This window comes from Apis laboriosa, unplaced genomic scaffold (genome assembly GCF_014066325.1).
Source record: "Apis laboriosa isolate Shangri-la unplaced genomic scaffold, ASM1406632v1 scaffold43_cov150, whole genome shotgun sequence".
Lineage (NCBI taxonomy): Eukaryota > Metazoa > Arthropoda > Insecta > Hymenoptera > Apidae > Apis > Apis laboriosa.
The window spans coordinates 2,039,196-2,059,471 of NW_025223292.1; the positions used below are offsets into that span (position 1 = coordinate 2,039,196).

The window sequence follows — 20,276 nt, forward strand, 5'->3', positions numbered from 1 at the left end:
TATTTGGAAAGTTTTATAGAAGAGATTGATCGATGAGAATCGATGGAAGTTATGATTATTGATTGAATAATTCGTGAGAGAGTGGAGAAATTATCGCCAGATGGCGGTGACGATGCCTCTGAGAAGATACTTTCAGAGATTAGGCATATGAAATATATTTCGATCGCATTTTGAAGATTGAAAGAAATTCAAAAAAGGAAGATAGAATATAGTACAAGATATTTCTTTTAGAAATTTCGATTGACTGTCAAAGAACGAAAATTAATACCAATTAATACACAAATAACATAAATTATCTCCTTTCAGCACAACAAAAATACGAAAAACACTCTCAATTTTAAGTTTCCCCCTATATATATGGAACTTCCCAGTAATGCTGATCCTACGCTTTCTTCCACTTTCGATATCGAGACGATAGTTTTCAAGTTCCAAGCCGGAACCTTTCGCCGGCCAGGGACAAAAGAAAGAAATTGTCTCGGTCGTCTCTTTGCGGAAAACATCAATTCATTCAAATCGAAACGCAATTTAACCAATCGTCGATCTCCAATCAACGATGATATCTTCGTCAATTCAACCTGGCCACCCTGTACATCCTAGTGGCGAGAATTTTTCATCTCTCCCTTATTGCTGCAGGAAGTACCGGCGTCATAGAAATTTTTTTTTTTCGGTCGAAACAAAGAGAAATCTCTGCAATGTAATATTAAATTCGATCTAGAAACAAGTTATCAGGAAACGATTTTCATCGTAGTTTCAACTTTTGCATCAACGTATCGTTTTTCTTTTTCTTTTTTTTTCCTCTCTCTTTTTTACATTACAGATACACAACTTTCATAGGAATAAATAGATAAAAGTTTCTACTCACCAGTTCAGATCGGTCTCGTATCAAATTACGACAGTTTGATCCGCGATGATTTTTTTTTTAAATTGTCATAATGAAAGGGTGAACCGACAGAGACAAAGATCGCGGCGCGCACAGGCGGCTTTTTACGAGCCGTAACTTATCCAGCTCCCTTTTTTTGTCCCGGCCCTTTTTCGTTGGCGCGACGTTTCACCAAAATCGAAGAAAAAAACGAGCGGGAGGCCGTGACTCCCGCTCGAGGGAGGAGGTTCGAGGCGATGGAAGGGGATACGAGGAGGTTTGGGCGACTGGGAATTCTTGAAAATTTCGTATTTAAAACGATGTTTACGATTAGAATGATGTTTACGTGAAACGAATAATTGGAGATAGCCCATTTGAAATATCGAACGTGTGAAGTTTTTAATCGAATTAGATTAGATAATTAGAAGTTATCAATAGACGGGTATTTTTCTAGAAAGATTAGAAATTTAAAATTTTCAGAGATTTCTTTCTATTCAAATCGATCGCAATATAGATGTTAATAAAATATGCTAATATAATTTCTTGAAGGAGAAATAATGATATGAAAAGGATACTGGAAAGTTTCAAGTTTCGTTTCTCGTAATTACCGTGTTTTCTTTTCTCCAAGATGAAATATAAAAAGAATGTATATTTAATATTTACATTCGTAATATTTATATTGGATTTTGCCTTTTCTTTTCTACTGCAAAAATGTCCTTCGAATTCCGTATAATATGACAAGTTGCAATTGTAATATAAATTATACATGTGATAAAGAATCGAAAGATAAATCGTTTCGAAAAAAAAAAAAACAAAGTCGTTTAGAAGATAAGAATACGTGGAAGACGCAGAAAAGCGTAATGTCTCACGGTTCTCATGTCCGCCTCGTTCGTTCATCTCGTGCGAAGTTTTCAAAATTGCTTCAACCATTGACGTCACCACACCGAAGTGACGTTAATATCCGAAACCACATTTGATCCGGTTCTTGTGACGAAGAAGATTGATATATCGTTTCAAAAGATCCAAAATTTTGCTTCGTTATGGTGGAAAAATGATATATTTTGAAATTCGGTGAGTGACAACAATTTTTTTTCGTTTGAAGAATTAATAATTATCTTCTTACATTATTTGTCTTACATTATTTATTCCATCTTTCTACGAAAATATTATACATTTTTTAATAGAAGAAATGAAAATTCGAAAATTCAAAATTTGATACACGAAAATACATATATTGTTTATATTGTTTTTAAGCTAGATATTCGTTATCATTATCTTTACTTTTAGTGTTGCCTTATCGTTCTTGTAAGCAAAAATTTTAAAGTATAATAGAAACGATAAATACGGAGAAAAGAAAAATTATTCGTTTGCAAAATTTTCGAAAAGAAAAATTCGAAGCGTTAAAAATTTTTATTTTTAATTCCCTTAATTTCTGTTCATCGAGTGAAACCATTATATGTGCACCGATTGTTATCGAATATTCAGAATAATTCTGCATAATCGTTGCGATTACGTGCACGAAGAAGCTGGAATTAATTAATAACGAGCCTGTCCTTAAAGCCTAATCCCTTAGAGATTCCCTTATTCCCTTATTCTTCTCTGGATGATAAACGAGTGACTGTTCTCAATTTAGAAAATCTTATCTAGCGGATTATCGGTAGGCAACGAAGGGAGGAAAAAGTAGTGCTGTTTAATTAAAACTGCGTGGTCACAAACACCGTGACCAAGATGGAACGTGTTGTGTAAGTGTGTAATTGGTATAGCGTTCAGGATAATTCGAGCTGTGTGGTTGCACGTGTGCTATAATAATAAACGCGATTCTGTGAATCCCGTAATACCATTATCGTCTTGACTCGAATATTTTTTATTTGACATCTCAAAATTATTGAGATGAAAATTTTTAATGAATTTCACTTCGAATTATACGTGAATTTTAAATTTTTTTATTTATATTTTTTATTTATATATGTCAAGATGAAATAAATTATTTGATAATTATTTCTTACTTTTTTTGTCACTATATATTGTGAATGTATTTACGAAACAGTTGAAGAAACCGTTTTCGATTGAAAGATAATACGATACTAGGGAATACTTTTTTTTTTTTTTTTTTTTTAATTAAAAAAAATTACTGTAACGCATGTATACTTTCCATTAGATAATCAAAATTCGACGAACGTGAAAAAAAATTTCATTTCACTAATTTAACACGAACAATGACACGACGATGAGGCAAATGAACGATTTCTGTAACGATGAACGATACTGAGAGAAGAGAAAAGAATTTGTTTTTCTTTTTTTTTTTTTTTTTTTATCATTATTATAATCGATCGCATCAGAAATATAACAAGAAATTCAAAAACTACTAGAAAATTCAATCAGTTCCATTCATCGATCGTTTGTATGAATTTTGCAAAGCAAACGGTGCAATCACGTTTAATCAATAACAATGTTAAATCACTTATAAAAGAATATTTTTCCTGGTTGCAAGTGAAAAGATTTATTTGCAAATTCCATTTGGCAAACGAAACGTAACGAGCATGGAAAATTCGATCGATCACACGTCGATCCCACTCGTTGAATTTCGTCAGCAGAAATAATCGGATCGACTTACTTCCAGTTTCTCCGGCTATAAATTACACACCACGATCCGAAATCGGTCACCGAGAAGCTGCTCGCTCGACGAACGAACGGAAACTGCGAAATGCGTTTCCGATATCGGGGAATATCCTCATTCAAGCGTGGAATCACGGTGTACTTCTTCTAATAAAAAAAAAAGTGGAGAGCTGATACTGATATTCTCTAAAAAAAAAAAAAGAAATTATAACAATGGCGAAGAAAAATAAAATTTTGAAATGTTTAAGTTGGAAGAATAATAAAGGGCGAATTATTGGGTGAATAAAATTGAGATATGTTTTCTTCTCGAGTATTTGAATTGAAACAATTAATTAATGGAAGAATAGCGAATGAAGATGAAATTGAAAGAATTTACAAGAAAGAAAATTATATGAATAAAAATAAAAAAACATTTAAATAAAGAATTTAAATAAAGATAGAGGATATTTAATTTAAGTTGTAATAAATCAAGTTTTCTTATATTTTAATTGTTGGTTTAGTGTGAGATATAATTTTTTAGATATCCAGAATTAATTATTACGATTATACTTAAACAGTTTTTAATGATGTTACTTTAATAATAAAATTAATTAAAATCGAAACAGGAAATTCATTATAAATTGAGAATAAATAAAAGAAATGAATTAGTCTATGGCTATGTATGTTTTCCAACAATTACATTTCATTATCCATCTTTCAAAAAACGAAACGTTCAAACATCATTGCCATTTATTAATGGATTTTCTTATGTAATTTGATTTCTTTCTACGCATCATTGGCAAAATCAAGAAAAATCAACGCAATCAGATGAAACGGATATTTTTCACGCGTGCCATACCATCAATCATCATATTGTACAATCTATATATAGAAATCTCCAATCTTTATAGTATAATTAAAATATTCAGATAAAATTTTTCAGAAAAAAAAGGACGGCAAATGAAGACAAATAAGAATTTATAACGTAAATTATAAATTATAAAATATAATTAACACAAAGAATAAATAATATCCTAGGTAATAAAATACAGTATTTTAATAGGTATTTTATTATAGCAAAAATTCAATATAAAATTCTTCAAATATCCAATATATCAAAGACCTTAATAGTTCAGCTCATAATCATAAATATCTAAAGAAAAATCATGAAGTTTTATTAAAAATTAATTAATATAAAATATATGAGATATGTATACATAATTTCTTCAATATAAATTAATCAACAAAAAAGTATAATTCAAATACCTCATAAACCTTGATAATAACCATTTTATAAAGAAACAACATTCTATTAATAAACAACTCCAAACATAATCAAAAGCCATTAATTTCTAATAAAAACCTATAAAATAAATATTACCATAAAACAATAGCTCTAAAAAGATTCAAAGATTCAAACATCTCTAAAAATCTTCACTCGAACACAATTTTTATCTTCATAATAAAATACATTTTTTGACAATCCATTCAAAGTTTCAAACATCTTCAAAAATTTTCATTCGATTCTCTATGAATCTTTTTATTCGACAAAGAATTAATACACATAAGAATGGATCCCAAAGATTCCAAACATTCATGATTCTCTATAATGAATCTTTCTATTCGATAGAGTAAAGAGAGAATCGATCCAAAGTTCCAAACATCTTCAAAAATCTTCATTCGATTCTCATTTCTATTCGACAGAAAATTAATACACATGAGAATGGATCCCAAAGATTCCAAACATTCACGATTCTCATCTCTATAAACTTTTCTATTCGATAGAGTCAAGAGAGAATCGATTCAAAGTTGCAAACATCTCCAGAAATTTTTCTTTCGAGCCCAATTCTCATAAACTTTTCCATTTGACAAAATCAAGACACGTAAGAGTCGATCCAAAGTTCCAAACATCTTCAAAAATCTTCATTCGATTCTCATCTCTATGAATCTTTCTATTCAACAGAAAATTAATACACATGAGAATGGATCCCAAAGATTCCAAATATTCACGATTCTCATCTCTATGAATTTTTCTATTCGATAGAACCAAGAGAGAATCGATCCAAAGTTTCAAACATCTCCACACACAGATGAGATTTTTCTTTCAAGCCCAATTCTCATCTTATAAACTTTTCCATTTGACAAAATTAAGACAAGAGTCGATCCAAAGTTCCAAACATCTTCAAAAATCTTCATTCGATTTTCATCTCTATGAATCTTTCTATTCAACAGAGAATTAATACACATGAGAATGGATCCTAAAGATTCCAAACATTCACGATTCTCTATGATGAATTTCTATTCGATAGAGTCAAGAGAGAATCGATCCACACACAGACGAGATCTTTCTTTCGAGCCCAATTCTCATCTCATAAAATTTTCCATTTGACAAAATCAAGACACGTAAGAGTCGATCCAAAGTTCCAAACATCTTCAAAAATCTTCATTCGATTCTCATCTCTATGAATCTTTCTATTCGACAGAGAATTAATACACATGAGAATCGTTCCACACACAGACGAGATCTTTCTTTCGAGCCCAATTCTAATCTCCATAAACTTTTCCATTCGACAGAATCGAGACGCATGAGAGTCGATACCGGGTGATCGGTGATCACGTGAGGGTCCAGCAGTTTCCGGCGAGGCGTATCGAGAGATGTCGACGGAAGATGGTATAGATAATCCGGCGTTCGCCAGCGATGATTGCGCGACCGAGTCGCGGCTGAACGATGAGCAGCAACAGGTGAGCTTGGATCACAAGTCGGAGGGCGGTCCCGTGGAGAACGGCCATCAACGGGCCCAATTCGTCTCCCAACAGTATGTCGAGCCCGGAAAGACCAGTCCCGATCCTCATCATCAGAGGACCGAGACGAAGATCGAGCTGCCCGAAACCAACGACAAGGCCGTGGTCGAGCCGAAAATGAACGGTGTCCATGGAAATGGAAACAACAATGATGCTAGTTTCCTTAACAACAGCGCGACCAGCGTGCAGATTAACGGTGAGTGAAGAATTGTTCATTTAATATCATTTTAACGTAAATATAAAATTAAAAATTTCTTGCCCCCTGTTTAAAAAAACGATCGTTTACAATCGATATTTTTAATCTAGAATTTTTAATTAATCGATTGTAAGAATTAATCTGATTAATGATTAAAAAATTTTATACGTGATAATTATAATCAAAATGGAAAAATTTGATATGCGTGTTGCGATTGAGAATCATAATTGAAATTTTATTCGAATGTACGACAACGTTTCCTCTAAAGATTTTATCTTCGATTGTATAATGAAAATCGTACCCACGTAGATTTTTTCCTTAAAATTGAAACATTTGCTTTTTCATATCTACGAATGAAATCTATTAATTTGCGAAGAATCATGATTATATTCATCGCTTATTCAGTTAAGAAAAAAAAAAAAAGAAAGAAAGAAAGGAAAAGAGATTGTATTTTTTAATAACAACTACACAATTTTCACAGTCGAATAAACATTGATATCACTTTTGCAAACTCAGAGAAACAGAACGAATATCCATATCAAATGAATGATCCATATCAACATCATATCAAATGAATATTATCCAATTATCATAAATCCTCATAACCAACTATCCTCTCTCGAGCAAACGAAAAAGAACCTCTTAAACTCGCTATCTTCCTTCCCTCGTTTCCATTCCATCAATTTTTCTCCACATATCTCGCGCGCGCGAAAGAGAGAGATCATTGAAAGAACATTGAAACGAGAGAGGAACGTGGAAGGCGAAAAAGAGCGAAAAAGGAAGGAACACTTTACGTAAGCGGAGGCCACAAGCTTTTACCTTTCAGCGCGGAGAAAATTCCTCCGCGACAAAAAGCGAACGTGTTGCATTTTTCCTTCGCCGACTCGAGTTCGCGCTCAACAAATCCGGATGCAATCCGCAAATCTACTCGCGTAACCAAGAATTTTCGTCGTGGATTGGGATCGTTTCGATCTTGGGAATCGCGTAAATTTCGTTCGCGCGCGTTCGATGAATAATTCATCGGTTTGGATCGGATGGAACGAATGGATTCGTTGCTTTAGATTGAACGAAGATGGTTCGAGGATTAGGAGTTAGTTAAAGTTTGATCGAGCCGAGATTGCACTGGATTGATAAACGTTGAAATTTGACGCCCTTCTTTCTTCCGTTTTGTGGATCATTTTGAGCGTAATTGGGCGGATAAAAATAGAACGATCGATATACATAGTGCTTTGGATTCTTTTTTGTCGAGCTGTTGTTGGAAAATTTTTGGAAAAAATTTGCAAATATCAAATTTTGAAATTTTGGTTTGCTGGAAATTTTGAAAATTTTGAAAAAATTCTGAAGGGGAAGGGGAGTTAATGAAATTTGTAAATCGAATTCCGACAATTCAAATTCTTCGTCGTATTCGTATTCGAAAGTGTAACAATCGAACGAGTTGTTGCAAATTGGAATACATCGAGAAAATGATGATGCAAATTTTTCATTATCAGATCGAAGTTTTAGATAGTTTTATTGTATTTTCAAGATACACTTTTGCACAGAATTCGAAAGCAAATCAAAACACACTGTGGAAATAATTATTACTGCAGTTACTGAAATCTGCATCGTTCCGCGTGATTTTCGAACTTTCGATCGTTAATTACAACCACCATCACCAATACCAGTTCACCAAGAAAAAGTCGTTCGAGGTCAGTGAAACGCAGAAAATATATGAACGATCAAAATGATTAATTTGCAAAACATGTAATATCCATATATTCGTAATAAGACAACAAATTCGTTAAATTAAACAGAGAATCAATTAAAAGAATTATTAACTTTGTTGCAAATCTTGTAAAGATTATCTAAATAATTTACTTTCACTGGATAAATCAAAGTATTATACTTTGATGAACAAAATATAATATAAATATGATTAATAAATATGAAAGCAAATAATTCATTTTATTTATTCGTTGTTTAAAAAAATAACTTAATTGATATTATTCCTAATTTAAATAATAATTCTGGAACGTTTCAATTATATTCTATCTATACGTGTTCTATTTTATACGTTTTTTATTTATTTATTTATTTTTCTTTCTATTCTTATTCTTTTTTTTTTTTTTACTATTATTATTTTATCAATTCCTTGTTACTTTAGAAAGTATAAATTTTAATTGCCTAACCACTATTATTGTAAGATTATTCTTTACTTCATTTCATTATTGCTTTCAAAGAGGTAAAACGTCAATATATTTGCAATCAACTTCCGTCAATACATAATGGAATATATTTTCTTTACTAGCAAAGTTATGAGCGAAGAATGTTTCTCAATAATAGTACATCGACTTTTGAACTTTGTTCAAATAAACGCGTTAATTAACTAATTTTTTTCTCTTATTAACATCGATTTTACAACAAACACGGTTTCGCCTTATAAAATATATACTTTGATACTCGTATAATTTATATTTATATTTATATTTATATAAATTATATAATTCTCAACATCTCGAAATACGTATCTAAGAAATTTAATTTAATTTCGAACCTTCACTGTAGTTGCAATTGTATCAGAAAAAGAGAGAAAGTTATTTTAAGAAAAACGTGGTATAATATATGGTATAAGATAATTAGTTGAAAATATACGTACCATTTTATAATACTGTTGTATAAAAGTGTTCAAACGTCAAAAAATTAAATAACAAGTGAATAATAATTATATACACATCTAAAAAAAACTATACACGAATCGAATAAAATTTGATAAATTTAAATGTGTCGAACAAATATTGTAAATCATTTACACCACAAGAGTCAATTATTATCAAGAAATATTATAAAAAGAATTTTATTTCACTTATCTTGTGCTATCTTTCCTCTTTAAAAATCACGTTATTACACAATCGGTTATCACGGTACACACACGTTATCACAATATCGGTTGGAGTTCAATCAATATCTTGATTGAAATAAAAAATGATGAAAACCTTCATCATGAAAAAAAAAACCAAAAAAATATCAATACCAATGCATCCGTGGAACAATTAACTATTAAAAACCAATATTTATCTCATTGAACAATATCTCGTTTCTCTATAGATACCGGAAAGAAAGAGCAGATCGAGGCAGTAAACTTGGAACTGGTCTCGATGAGGCCTTACGCGGGCAACAATCTCCAAACGAAGGGCCAGGAAGCTTGCGAGGTTCCAGCCGATCCCTACGAGGAGTACTTCGTTCCAGTGAACGAGCATCGAAAGTACATCAGGTAAAGGAATGAAAAATGTTCCCCTACTCTCTGTGTTCTCTTCCTGGCTACTGTTTAACATTCGATCGTGTTCACCAGTCCGGGGCGTTACAAGATCGTTTGAACTTTTCTTTTCTTTTCTTTTCTTTTTTTTCTTTTTTTTTTTTTTTTTAGCAAGAAAGTAAGACAACATCAACCAGAACACCGAGAAACGAAATTACAAATATATGTATCGCGATGTATCTCGTTTCTTTTTGATCTCTTATATTATTTCGAATCGAATCGTGATCGTGGAAGAGCTTACTTTCCAAAGTTTGCCAGATTAGATGAAATCTAAGGATAAATTTTTGGAGAGAGGAAAATTATCGGAATTTATTTTATAAAAAAAGGAAGCATCGATTGATTCGTGAAAAAATATATTTTTCTTTCGAGTTTTGAATTAAAAATACCGATTTCCGATTAATTCATTATAAATTCATTTTGATACGAATCTTTTATTTCTCTATATTTTTTTTTCCAGAATTTCTTCGAATTACATTTCTCTATACTTGTATTATTTTTCCTTTGTAACACAATAATTCTTCTTCATCGCGCAACAATCGATGCAATAAAAATACATGAAACTTGAAGAAATATTGCTATTGGAATATATTTAAGGCCTTTCTAGATACCGAAATGTATGTTTAATTCATTCCTCGTTTTGCATAGTTGCTAAAACGACCGATTCGTCGAGTTGAATACAGATCAAAGAAAGAACGTATTGTCGTTGAATTCGAAAATATTAATGGCGTAAAAAAACGGTGCAAGAAAGTAATTATAATAACATCATAAATACGATTGAATAGATTATGCGACAAAAGTTAATAATAAGTAAATTCATCATCGAGGAAGATGAAATTCGAAATTCCATGAAATAAAAAAAACCAGACCGATCCATCAATTTTCGAAAAATAATTCTTTATATATATCCTGAAACGAAGTTTGATTTCATTAAAATTTTAATATTCTTCTCGCGTTACTTTGCTCGTTCTCCATTTTTCAAGCCTCCTAGCTTACGTACGATAATATGTTCCTAGATTACTTAACATATGCAGTATATTTTCCTATCGATGAAATAAATGTTCTTTATTGCAATTCTTTCAATTTTTCTCGATGCACGAGGGAAATTCAAATTTCGTCATTAATTTAATCGGTTTAATTTTTAAAAATTAAAATCACAGTCTAATATTTCAATACATTTTTTAATCAACGTTCGTTATATTATAAAAAATTATAATCACATCGAAATTTAAAAACTCATGGAATTAAGCTCTTCTCTCGATACTTTCAACCATCATTAATTATTCACGTAAATAAATATCTACATTCCGATAACGTACACGATTAATCAAATCGCGACACCACAAAGTGAAATATTACCGATTAAAAAATAGAGGAGAGAGAGATAGAGAGTTAGAGAGAGAGAGAGAGAGAAATAGCAAATATCGAAAGAACGAAAGTGCTTAGAACGTAACGGATTACGTTCACCGATGGAGGGGCTTGCGAAACGAATGTGTCACAACGTTTCATATAGCAAAACGTAGGAATGACCGTCCTTCGTCTGAAATAGAACTCTGAATCAGCCTCGAATTATTTTCCAAGATCCATGGATGGATCATTTTTATTATCTTAAAAATAAACGATGAATAATAATGATGATGATAATAATAATAATTCTTTTATTCTCACGACGAAAACGTGAAGAACGAAGAATTCGTCGAGATTGAATTAAAGAGAAAAGAGAAAAAAAAAAGAAAAAGGAAGGGATTAATATGTATGATAAATCTCTGTGATTGGTCTGCTGAGTAGTCTCGCGTAGTTATTCCTTTCTTTCTTTCTTTCTTTCTTTCTTTCTTTCTTTCTTTCTTTTTTTTATCGCTTGCTTCTCGTTCGAGGCGACGTAAACAGCATTTCTCGAAGATGATTTTTAGCAAGTAGCGAGTTGATCTATGCTGTTTGCCCGATTAGCACGAAATACACGAAATATCTTGCGAGGCTGTTGCTACATATTGTCTAGAGAAGAAGCAAGAGTAGTAGAATGCTCCGTAACAACAAATTATGCAATAGAATTTGAACGTCATCTTCGCAGGGAGCATATACAAATATAATTTATATTATCTTCCATTGTTTCGTGGATAACTTCACGATCGAAATCTCTTCTATCCCTTCTAAACGGACGTTTAGTACCGATGATCCTCCATTGAAATTTTTAATCATCGGTGATTGAAAAAACGATCCACGTGATCCATACTTAACGCACCCTTCGCTGTATCCCTCATTCAATTCGATCTTAAAAAAGAAAAAAAGAAGGACAAAAATAACGAAAAAAATCGTACGTAAATCCAATGATTCAAAATTAATCACCGCATCTGCCGATGCATCAGCTTGATTAAAATCAAGGGCCGAGAAAGAAATAAGAAATGGAGGCGGAGGACTCGGATCACGCGAGGATCAAGCGAACCGTACATGCTCCACGCGAGATCGTTCCCTAACGTTAGAGTCACGTTTACATACACAGCTTCGCCTCCGCTGACCGCGACAGAGTTGTACACACCCCCTCCCCGACACACCTACAAACAGATGCGAACAGATACGATAATCTGCACACGTATAGGAAGGCAAAACGCATACGAAACAAACGTGTACACACGCGCGAATAGAAAAAAACGTAAGGACAGACATACGTAAGAGACGCATACACGACGGAGAGGCCAGCAGCAGAGAGCCGAGTGTAGAGAGTTAGACGGTGTTTTCTGTTGTCACGATACCTAGCAGGGGTCCCGAGGCCGAGGTTGAAACAACCGTGGCTGGAGTGCGTTTTGATTTGGGCCCCGGCGTCGGCCGCGAGGGACTCAGCCTGAGAGACCCTGCCGCCGGACTGGTCGACTATTCCCACTGGCTGACAGCCCTCAGGTACATTGAAGGATGCTTACGAGGAGACGAGAGAGAGAAAGAGAGAGTATGTGTGTGTGTGTGCTGATCGATGAACGAGATGGTGGATGCGCACGATATTCTACGAAACTAACTCGCTTACAACCCCCGCTGCTCCCCGAGCATTTTTTCTTTTTCCTCGTCTCTTTACCCGCCCCCTCTTCTTCCCTCCCTAATCATCGAATGACGACACACCCAACGATGGAATGCCAACAAGCATATATATTCACAAGCATTCTCGCAAAATGCACCGGGATATGACGTATTAGAAAATGGCTATTAGAGAGTTGGACAGAAGCTGAGGATAGATTTATAAATATATATATGTATATGTATGTATTTTTTTTTTTTATATATATTTTATATTTTATCCCGTTAGGTGCTTCAGGATTCACCGAGTAGTCGCTCACACGCAGCATCATTATCATTGTTGGAGGATGTATGCCTAACAGGCCTTTAACAAGCAAAGAAACGAATTACAACACTACCTCAGAAGCAAGCACTCCCAACACGTGGACACTACCGATCACGCGAGCATTCGTCGCGAGATGAAACGAGCATGGAATTCTTTTTCGAAAATATATATATATGTATATGTATGTGTATATGTATACATATATATATATATCGAGAGTTTTAAATTCGAAAACGAGAGGAATAAAAAAGAAACAATGATTAATAAGCGGAGGAAATTTTTTTTTTTTGTTCGATTAAGGAGGTCGATTAATCGCGACGAAGTCGTTTCAGGATATGGTGTCTGTTCGTTTAGGGAAGCTTCTAATCCTATTTGATCGCTGAAAGAAGGTCTCGAAACATTGGCAAAGCACAGTGCTGTACAAAATACGCTTATTTTGGGTCCAGGATGGGGGTGAATCGAGATCGGTTCGTGGTCATCGTTGTTAATTACGGGTGAAATTGTGTTACAGGGGCGAGAAATTATACGTAACGAAGGATAAGAGATCGAGGAGCTCGTATTGGAGAAGAATGGCCTGTTGGGGATGTTGCTTGGCGGTCGTGCTGATAGCTGTCATCATCGCCATTTTGGCGGCGAGTAAGTGTCTCTCGCGTTTTAAATTCCTAATTTCCACGATTTGTCTTTAATATGCTGACCGAGTATCGATATCGAGTAGTAAGAATTTCGATACAATCGTTTAAAAATTAACCTTTAAAATTAATCGATCGATTCTGTCCTAGCTGGAATAATCTTGACGCAAGAGACTTCCGAACCTCTGGAGAATCTTCAGCAGAATTCGCGGCAATTTGGAGACGTGCGAACGGCCGAGAGTCAAGAATACATGAAGAATCCTCCGCCGAGTCCGCCACCCGCGACTTCGACGTTCCCACCTTGGCCTACGACCGACGAAACCCTTTACAACACTGTCCCAAGCGCCTTGGACGGTGTGCTAAAATTAGACGAGTTCCAATGGGACAACGATCTAAGCGATCCGAAGTCGAGAGTGTACAGACAAGTGAGCACGGAGATAGAAGAACACTTGAGGAGCATGTTGAGGCAGCCAATGGATAACGAAACGATCGTCAAAGTGTATGACATAAACAGGGACGGCGAAGTGAAGTTTAGGATAAGTTATCCACCGCGTTCCATCCCAGAAGAAACGCAACAGATGATCGAGAAAACGTTGCAGAAAAGTGGCAACATGATTGGACACTATCATTTGAACAGTTTAAAGGTGACCAAGTTGGTCGACGATTGTCAGAGCGGGAGTCTTGGGTGTTCAGAAGGGTGCAATTACGATTACTCGAAGGGTCTGTTCGTTTGCTTCTGCAGCAGAGTTGGAAAGATGTTGGCCAGTGATGGAAAGAGTTGCGTCAATGAGAATGATTTGAGCAACGTGGAAATGGACGACGAGGTGCCGGAGACCAATACGGAAGTGGTGCACGATTACGTGCAGGGAAGAAGCAGAGGACCTGGGTCGGTGTTTGAACCGAGGAGACCCGACAATTGGGATCATTTGGACTTCAGCACGGAAACAACGCACAATGGACACGCGCCACAAGATAACGAACACGAATTTCACGTATATCCACATTCTTCAGCAGAACCGGAACCCACGCAGACGGCCACGACGGAAGAGAATCGTGTGTTCAATGACGAATCTGATTCGATACATTGGATGCACGATCATTCGAAGCATGATCATTCGAAGCATGATCATTCGATGCATGATTATTCGACTTATGATCATTCGATGCATGATCATTCGGAACATGAACACTCGATGCATGATCATTCGGAACACGATCACTTGACGTATGATTATTCAAGCTTCTCGACTGCTGAACATAAACCTGAAATGGAATCCAGTTCTGAATCTTTTGCTGAACCCGAACCTTCTGCTGAGCCAGAACCCTCTGCTGAGCCTGAACCGTCTGCTGAACCCGAACCTTCTGCTGAGCCTGAACCATCTGCTGAGCCAGAACCCTCTGCTGAGCCAGAACCCTCTGCTGAGCCAGAACCCTCTGCTGAGCCTGAACCCTCTGCTGAGCCAGAACCCTCTGCTGAGCCTGAACCGTCTGCTGAGCCAGAACCTTCTGCTGAGCCTGAACCTTCTGCTGAGCCAGAACCCTCTGCTGAGCCTGAACCGTCTGCTGAGCCAGAACCTTCTGCTGAGCCAGAACCTTCTGCTGAGCCTGAACTGTCTGCTGAGTCAGAACCTTCTGCTGAGCCAGAACCCTCTGCTGAGCCTCAACCGTCTGCTGAGCCAGAACCGTCTGCTGAGCCAGAACCTCCTGCTGAGCCAGAACCGTCTGCTGAACCTGAACCGTCTGCTGAGCCACAACCGTCTGCTGAGCCAGAACCTTCTGCTGAGCCTGAACCGTCTGCTGAGCCAGAACCGTCTGCTGAGCCTGAACAGTCTGCTGAACCAAAGTCTCCTAATGAACTAGAGTTTGATCCAGAATCTTCCACAAAAATGATTAATACCGAACTAGTCAGTTCCATGGAACCACAATCTACTGAATCTAATAAACTTGAACCTAGTGGAGAATTACAACCGTCTACCGAAATAGAACCTTCTGCTGAACCTGAACCGATTACTGAAGCAAATCCTGCTAGTGAATTATCAACAAAATTAACTGCAACCGAACATCCAGAATTACCTCTTCAATCAGATTTCACTGTTAGGCCTGAAACATCCGGAGAAGAAGATTCTTCTACCGAACACGAATTATCATCAACCTTGTCACCCATCGAACCAGAATTATCCAATGATGAAAAATCTCGTGAAAATATGCCTCCTATTATTGAACATTCTACCGAAATGCAAAACACTATAGTGCCAAAAGATTCTACCGAGAAAACATCTATTGATAAAACTGAATCTTCTACCGAATCTCTAATTGTGAATAAAGAATCTTCTGAATCAATTAACGAATCAGCCTCTTCCACAGAATCACCTATGGTTGAAAAAGAAACAACAAATACACCCAATGTTCCTACAAACATGGAGTCAGAATCTACAACGCCAATGATTAATGAAACTACATTACCAAATAATGAAATGACAAGCAATGATGAATCTTTGCCAGTGATACCTCTCATCCCTGATATCGAAGAGACTATGACATCGAATCATTCGTTTTCTGACGATCATTCGGAATCAAGTGTCGCAGTTGTAGACACAACTATGATAATGAAAGACAATGAAGAAAAGGTAACAACTTCAAGCTCTATAGAAATGGACAAAAACGAGCAAGTCACTGAAACAACCAACATGCCACAAGATGAAACAACTATATACACTACAATAAGCATAAATAATGACGAAACGATGAACTCCTCTTCAGAATCTAGTTCTTCCACTTCATCCACTAATCTTCAATCTTTAATTCCTGAAATAGAATCCACCACTAATTCTGAGATAACCTTCCCTAACACAGTGACAGACACTAAATCGGAAAGCACAACTGAATCGAATCCCGTTGCAGAGACCAACATCACAGAAATGGATAACGAAGAGTCTAAATCTCAGAATACATCGTCAAATGAATCCACTATGGAACCTGAATCACCTCCTCGTGAGACGAATGAGACCAACGTTATTGAACACATGCCAACGACCGTCTTCCCCAAATTGCCAAAGAATTTCGGCCATAACGTGGAACCTCTGATAGAACCACTGATAAACGACACGGAAGAGCACATTATGCTGATACCAAAAACGGAGCACACCACGGAAGTTCACGATCCTCATGCAATTATTCCACAATTGATTCCCGAACAAAGCGTCCAATCCTCATCGAATGGATCGTCGACAAACATCCCTAACCAAGATTCGCCAAGAAGTAAAATTCCATCCTCTACAGAAGTTGTTGAGACGACTCTCCATCGATCAACTGTACGTCCAGACGAGAACGCGGTTTCTTTAAGCGACTCTGTTCGCTATGAGGAGAATTTGGACCATTCGACCAATCATCCCCTGCATCCAGCAATGTTCCCTGAGAACACGGTCGAACACGCCACGGAGAAATTTGACTCGGGTTATGACAAGCACGCGGACGATATGTCCCCCTTCTTGCCGGATGTCCAGAAGGAAAAGGAGGTGAAGAAGGCGCCTAGATTGGACAAGGACGAGCAGGACGTGCCCAATCCTTTCGAAGATCACGTTGAAGATGTGATCACCGACAAACCTTTGATGGAAACGTCTCCTTCTACGGAACGAAACACTAACGAAACCGAATTAAAGGATTCTCTGAACGACGTCCACGACGTTGTACGCGATAACGCGAAGTCTGATGAGCGGAACGAAGTGGGTCGTGGGTTCAAAGGTGACGGGTTAGACGCCGTTGAAAGTAACGATACGGAATCCGGGATTCAAAATGGCCTATTGCTCACTTACGATGCCGACAAGTCAACGAACGAGGAGCACGTTTCGATTGAGAATGAGAGCGGAATAGCTTCTGAGGAAGATGAAGAAGCGTTGAAAGTGGTGCCGTTAGAGGAACAGTTCAAGGAGATTGAAACTACCGTGAAATACGATTCGAGTAAAGATAAATCAGGAATTACGGAAGCTGGCCCAGTTATCGCGGAAGAAGAGAACGAGAAATCGAAAGATAACGTTACGATTCAAGCATCTTCGGAAAAGCCAGAAGAGAATGCTGTGGAGGATCAGTATAACGACATTACCGATGACAGTTTGAGCAAAGGGTATCAGCAGGACGACACAGAAGTGTCAAAGAGAATTAAGGACGGATCTAATGAGTTAATGAATGGCGATGGAAAATCCTTTAGCGCGGATGAATCTCGTGTAAATGATGGAACGAACGTAACGACGACGAACGACACCGAAAACGCATTGGCCATGATTGGAAATATCCCTGACAAGCATCCAGAGGATGCCAGGCTGACCACTCAGATACCCGTGCTACCGTTGGAAATACAGCAAGAGATGTCGACGACCGAGAAAGTGGAGAGCACCACTGTAACCGAGGAGAATCCTCGAAGGGACAACGGCACGGAACACCAGAATGGGGAGGATGGAACGACAGTTCAGGTACCAATTACTCACGTGATGTCGATGGAGACGAAAACTACTGCCCAGATACCAATATTGCCAGAAGAATTGCAGACTACTGAAAACGACGTGCTGCTGACCACCTCCACCATGAGGTCAGATATCGAAACGAAGACTGGCAACTTGGAAAACGTGTCTTCTGAGAGCGTGGAACGAAAGGAAATGCTTGCTATCGATACGAATGATAATGAAACTCGAATAATTAATTCATCAGAACGACAAATGAATAGTCAGAACGATACTGCTGATGATTCGATGGCCAGTGCGGTGGAAAACGAGGGAAATAAAAGTAATGATAACGCGTTAAGTGTTACAATGTTGGATAACACAAGTGAGGAAGCACCGACGACAATGAGCGTCGAGGAAAGTACGAAGGAGAATGCGACAGAAAGTTCAACGCTCGAACCTTCTCCTTCGACGTCCAACAATGGAACTGCCATCACGACAGAATCGCAGAAAATGTCCGAGACCTCCACTACAACAGAGAATGTTAAACCTGTGATTGAGATATTAGAAGATGACACTGTACCAGTAAGATTCGACTACAGGACGCATTTTGTCATGACCACGCCCAAGGCTAACTTGAATATGGGGGATCTAACGGAGGAAGATTTAAAAGTGATCCCATTAGAAAAGAGTTTAGAAGTGAAGAAGAAATCAACCGACAAAAAGATTATTGATAAGTACAAGTACAAGAAAGAAAAAGAATTGAATTTGGAGGAGAACGAGGAGAACGTGTTAACGGATATACCAGAATTATCGTCTACTGAAACGCCACAAACGGTGAGGGAGATCAAAGAGGAGGCAATCGGTGCCATTGGCAAAGAAGAAAACTCTGTACCAAAATTGAAAATCATTGAGACTACCAGTGGATCAAATCAAACGGAAGTTCGATCCTCTGTAGCAAATGAAAGTATCGGTGGTAAAACCAGCATAACAGTGCCAGACGCAGCAAAGAAGTATCCCAGTTTCATACCCGTTTCAGAGAAGATCATAGAGCCAGAATTTGTTACAGAACCTTTCGTACCTCTTCGAAACTTGCATCATTTCCATCGATCAGACGTTGCAACGGAACATCCATCGATAACAAAGGAATCGTCTAACGAAGATCATACGACGACGGAGCCAGAACAAGTGACGACATTAAACGACGAAAAAATAAACGAAACGGATTCCTCCACGTTCCCTACAAACCAATCGCCCATTCCTTCGAGCACAACTGTTGACGTTTCATTGATGCAAACGAAATTACCTGAAACTGTAACCGTGGAAGCAACCAGCCACATAGACGTTTCGTTCCTGAATCTACCTTCGAACGCCGTGTTTTCCAAGTGCGCTGCTGGACAATTCCAATGCGTGAATGGAACGTCCAGGGATGGCGCGTATTGCGTGAAACTGTCTGCCAAATGCGACTCTGAGAACGATTGCTCGGACGGATCGGACGAGTTGAACTGCGAAGGTTGTCCAGGAAATTTCAAATGTGCTAGTGGGCAATGCCTGAAACGAGACCTGGTGTGCAATAAAATCGTCGACTGCGATGATGGGAGCGACGAGAAGAACTGCGAGGAATGGAAGTGTCAATTCGACGAATTCAGGTGTCCTAGTGGTAAGTTGATTGATAATTATAATAAAAGATTAATCAATTAGTTGAGATTTGATATTAGAAATTTTGTCTCGTGATAAAAAGGTGGAAAATAGGTGGAGATAGATTGATTAACAAGGCAGCAACATTGAAGTGAGAATACAATGAGAAATTGTTCTTAAAAAAATTACTTTATACTGAATCTCTAGCAGAAAAACAATTCTCAAATCTACTCACATTTTGTACATATAGAATATAAAGCTGCTCATAATGTATAAACTGCATATATACCGTGATCGTAAATTTTCTTTTTTTATTATACGTTTAAATAATCGGACGTAACATTTTCATAGAATCTTGCGAGGAATTTTTTCTACAACTTCGCGTGTTTCTTGTTAAATTGGGTCACCACGTTTTCTTGCTGATCTTGTTAAATAACTGGCTTTTGGAATAATATTACACGCTAATTTACTTTTTTCTTCGGCCAATTACGTTCCACCTTGACCAATCCT

General features: G+C 36.9%; 1 protein-coding gene across 3 annotated transcripts in view; it reads left to right on the forward strand.

Annotated features, from left to right (window-relative positions):
- Nucleotides 1–20,276, forward strand: part of LOC122716221 — a 70,001-nt gene that overhangs the window by 45,681 nt on the left and 4,044 nt on the right. Inside the window, exons 1-6 of one of the 3 annotated variants that reach the window (XM_043939103.1) lie at nucleotides 1,744–1,930; nucleotides 6,029–6,452; nucleotides 9,537–9,702; nucleotides 12,493–12,633; nucleotides 13,578–13,702; nucleotides 13,846–19,788. In XM_043939103.1, the coding sequence (XP_043795038.1) occupies nucleotides 6,110–6,452; nucleotides 9,537–9,702; nucleotides 12,493–12,633; nucleotides 13,578–13,702; nucleotides 13,846–19,788 (6,718 nt within the window). In that variant the 5' untranslated portion in view covers nucleotides 1,744–1,930; nucleotides 6,029–6,109. Of the gene's footprint in view, nucleotides 1–1,743; nucleotides 1,931–6,028; nucleotides 6,453–9,536; nucleotides 9,703–12,492; nucleotides 12,634–13,577; nucleotides 13,703–13,845; nucleotides 19,789–20,276 lie in introns of those variants that run through there. The other 2 variants (XM_043939102.1, XM_043939104.1) reach the window with 2 other exon arrangements.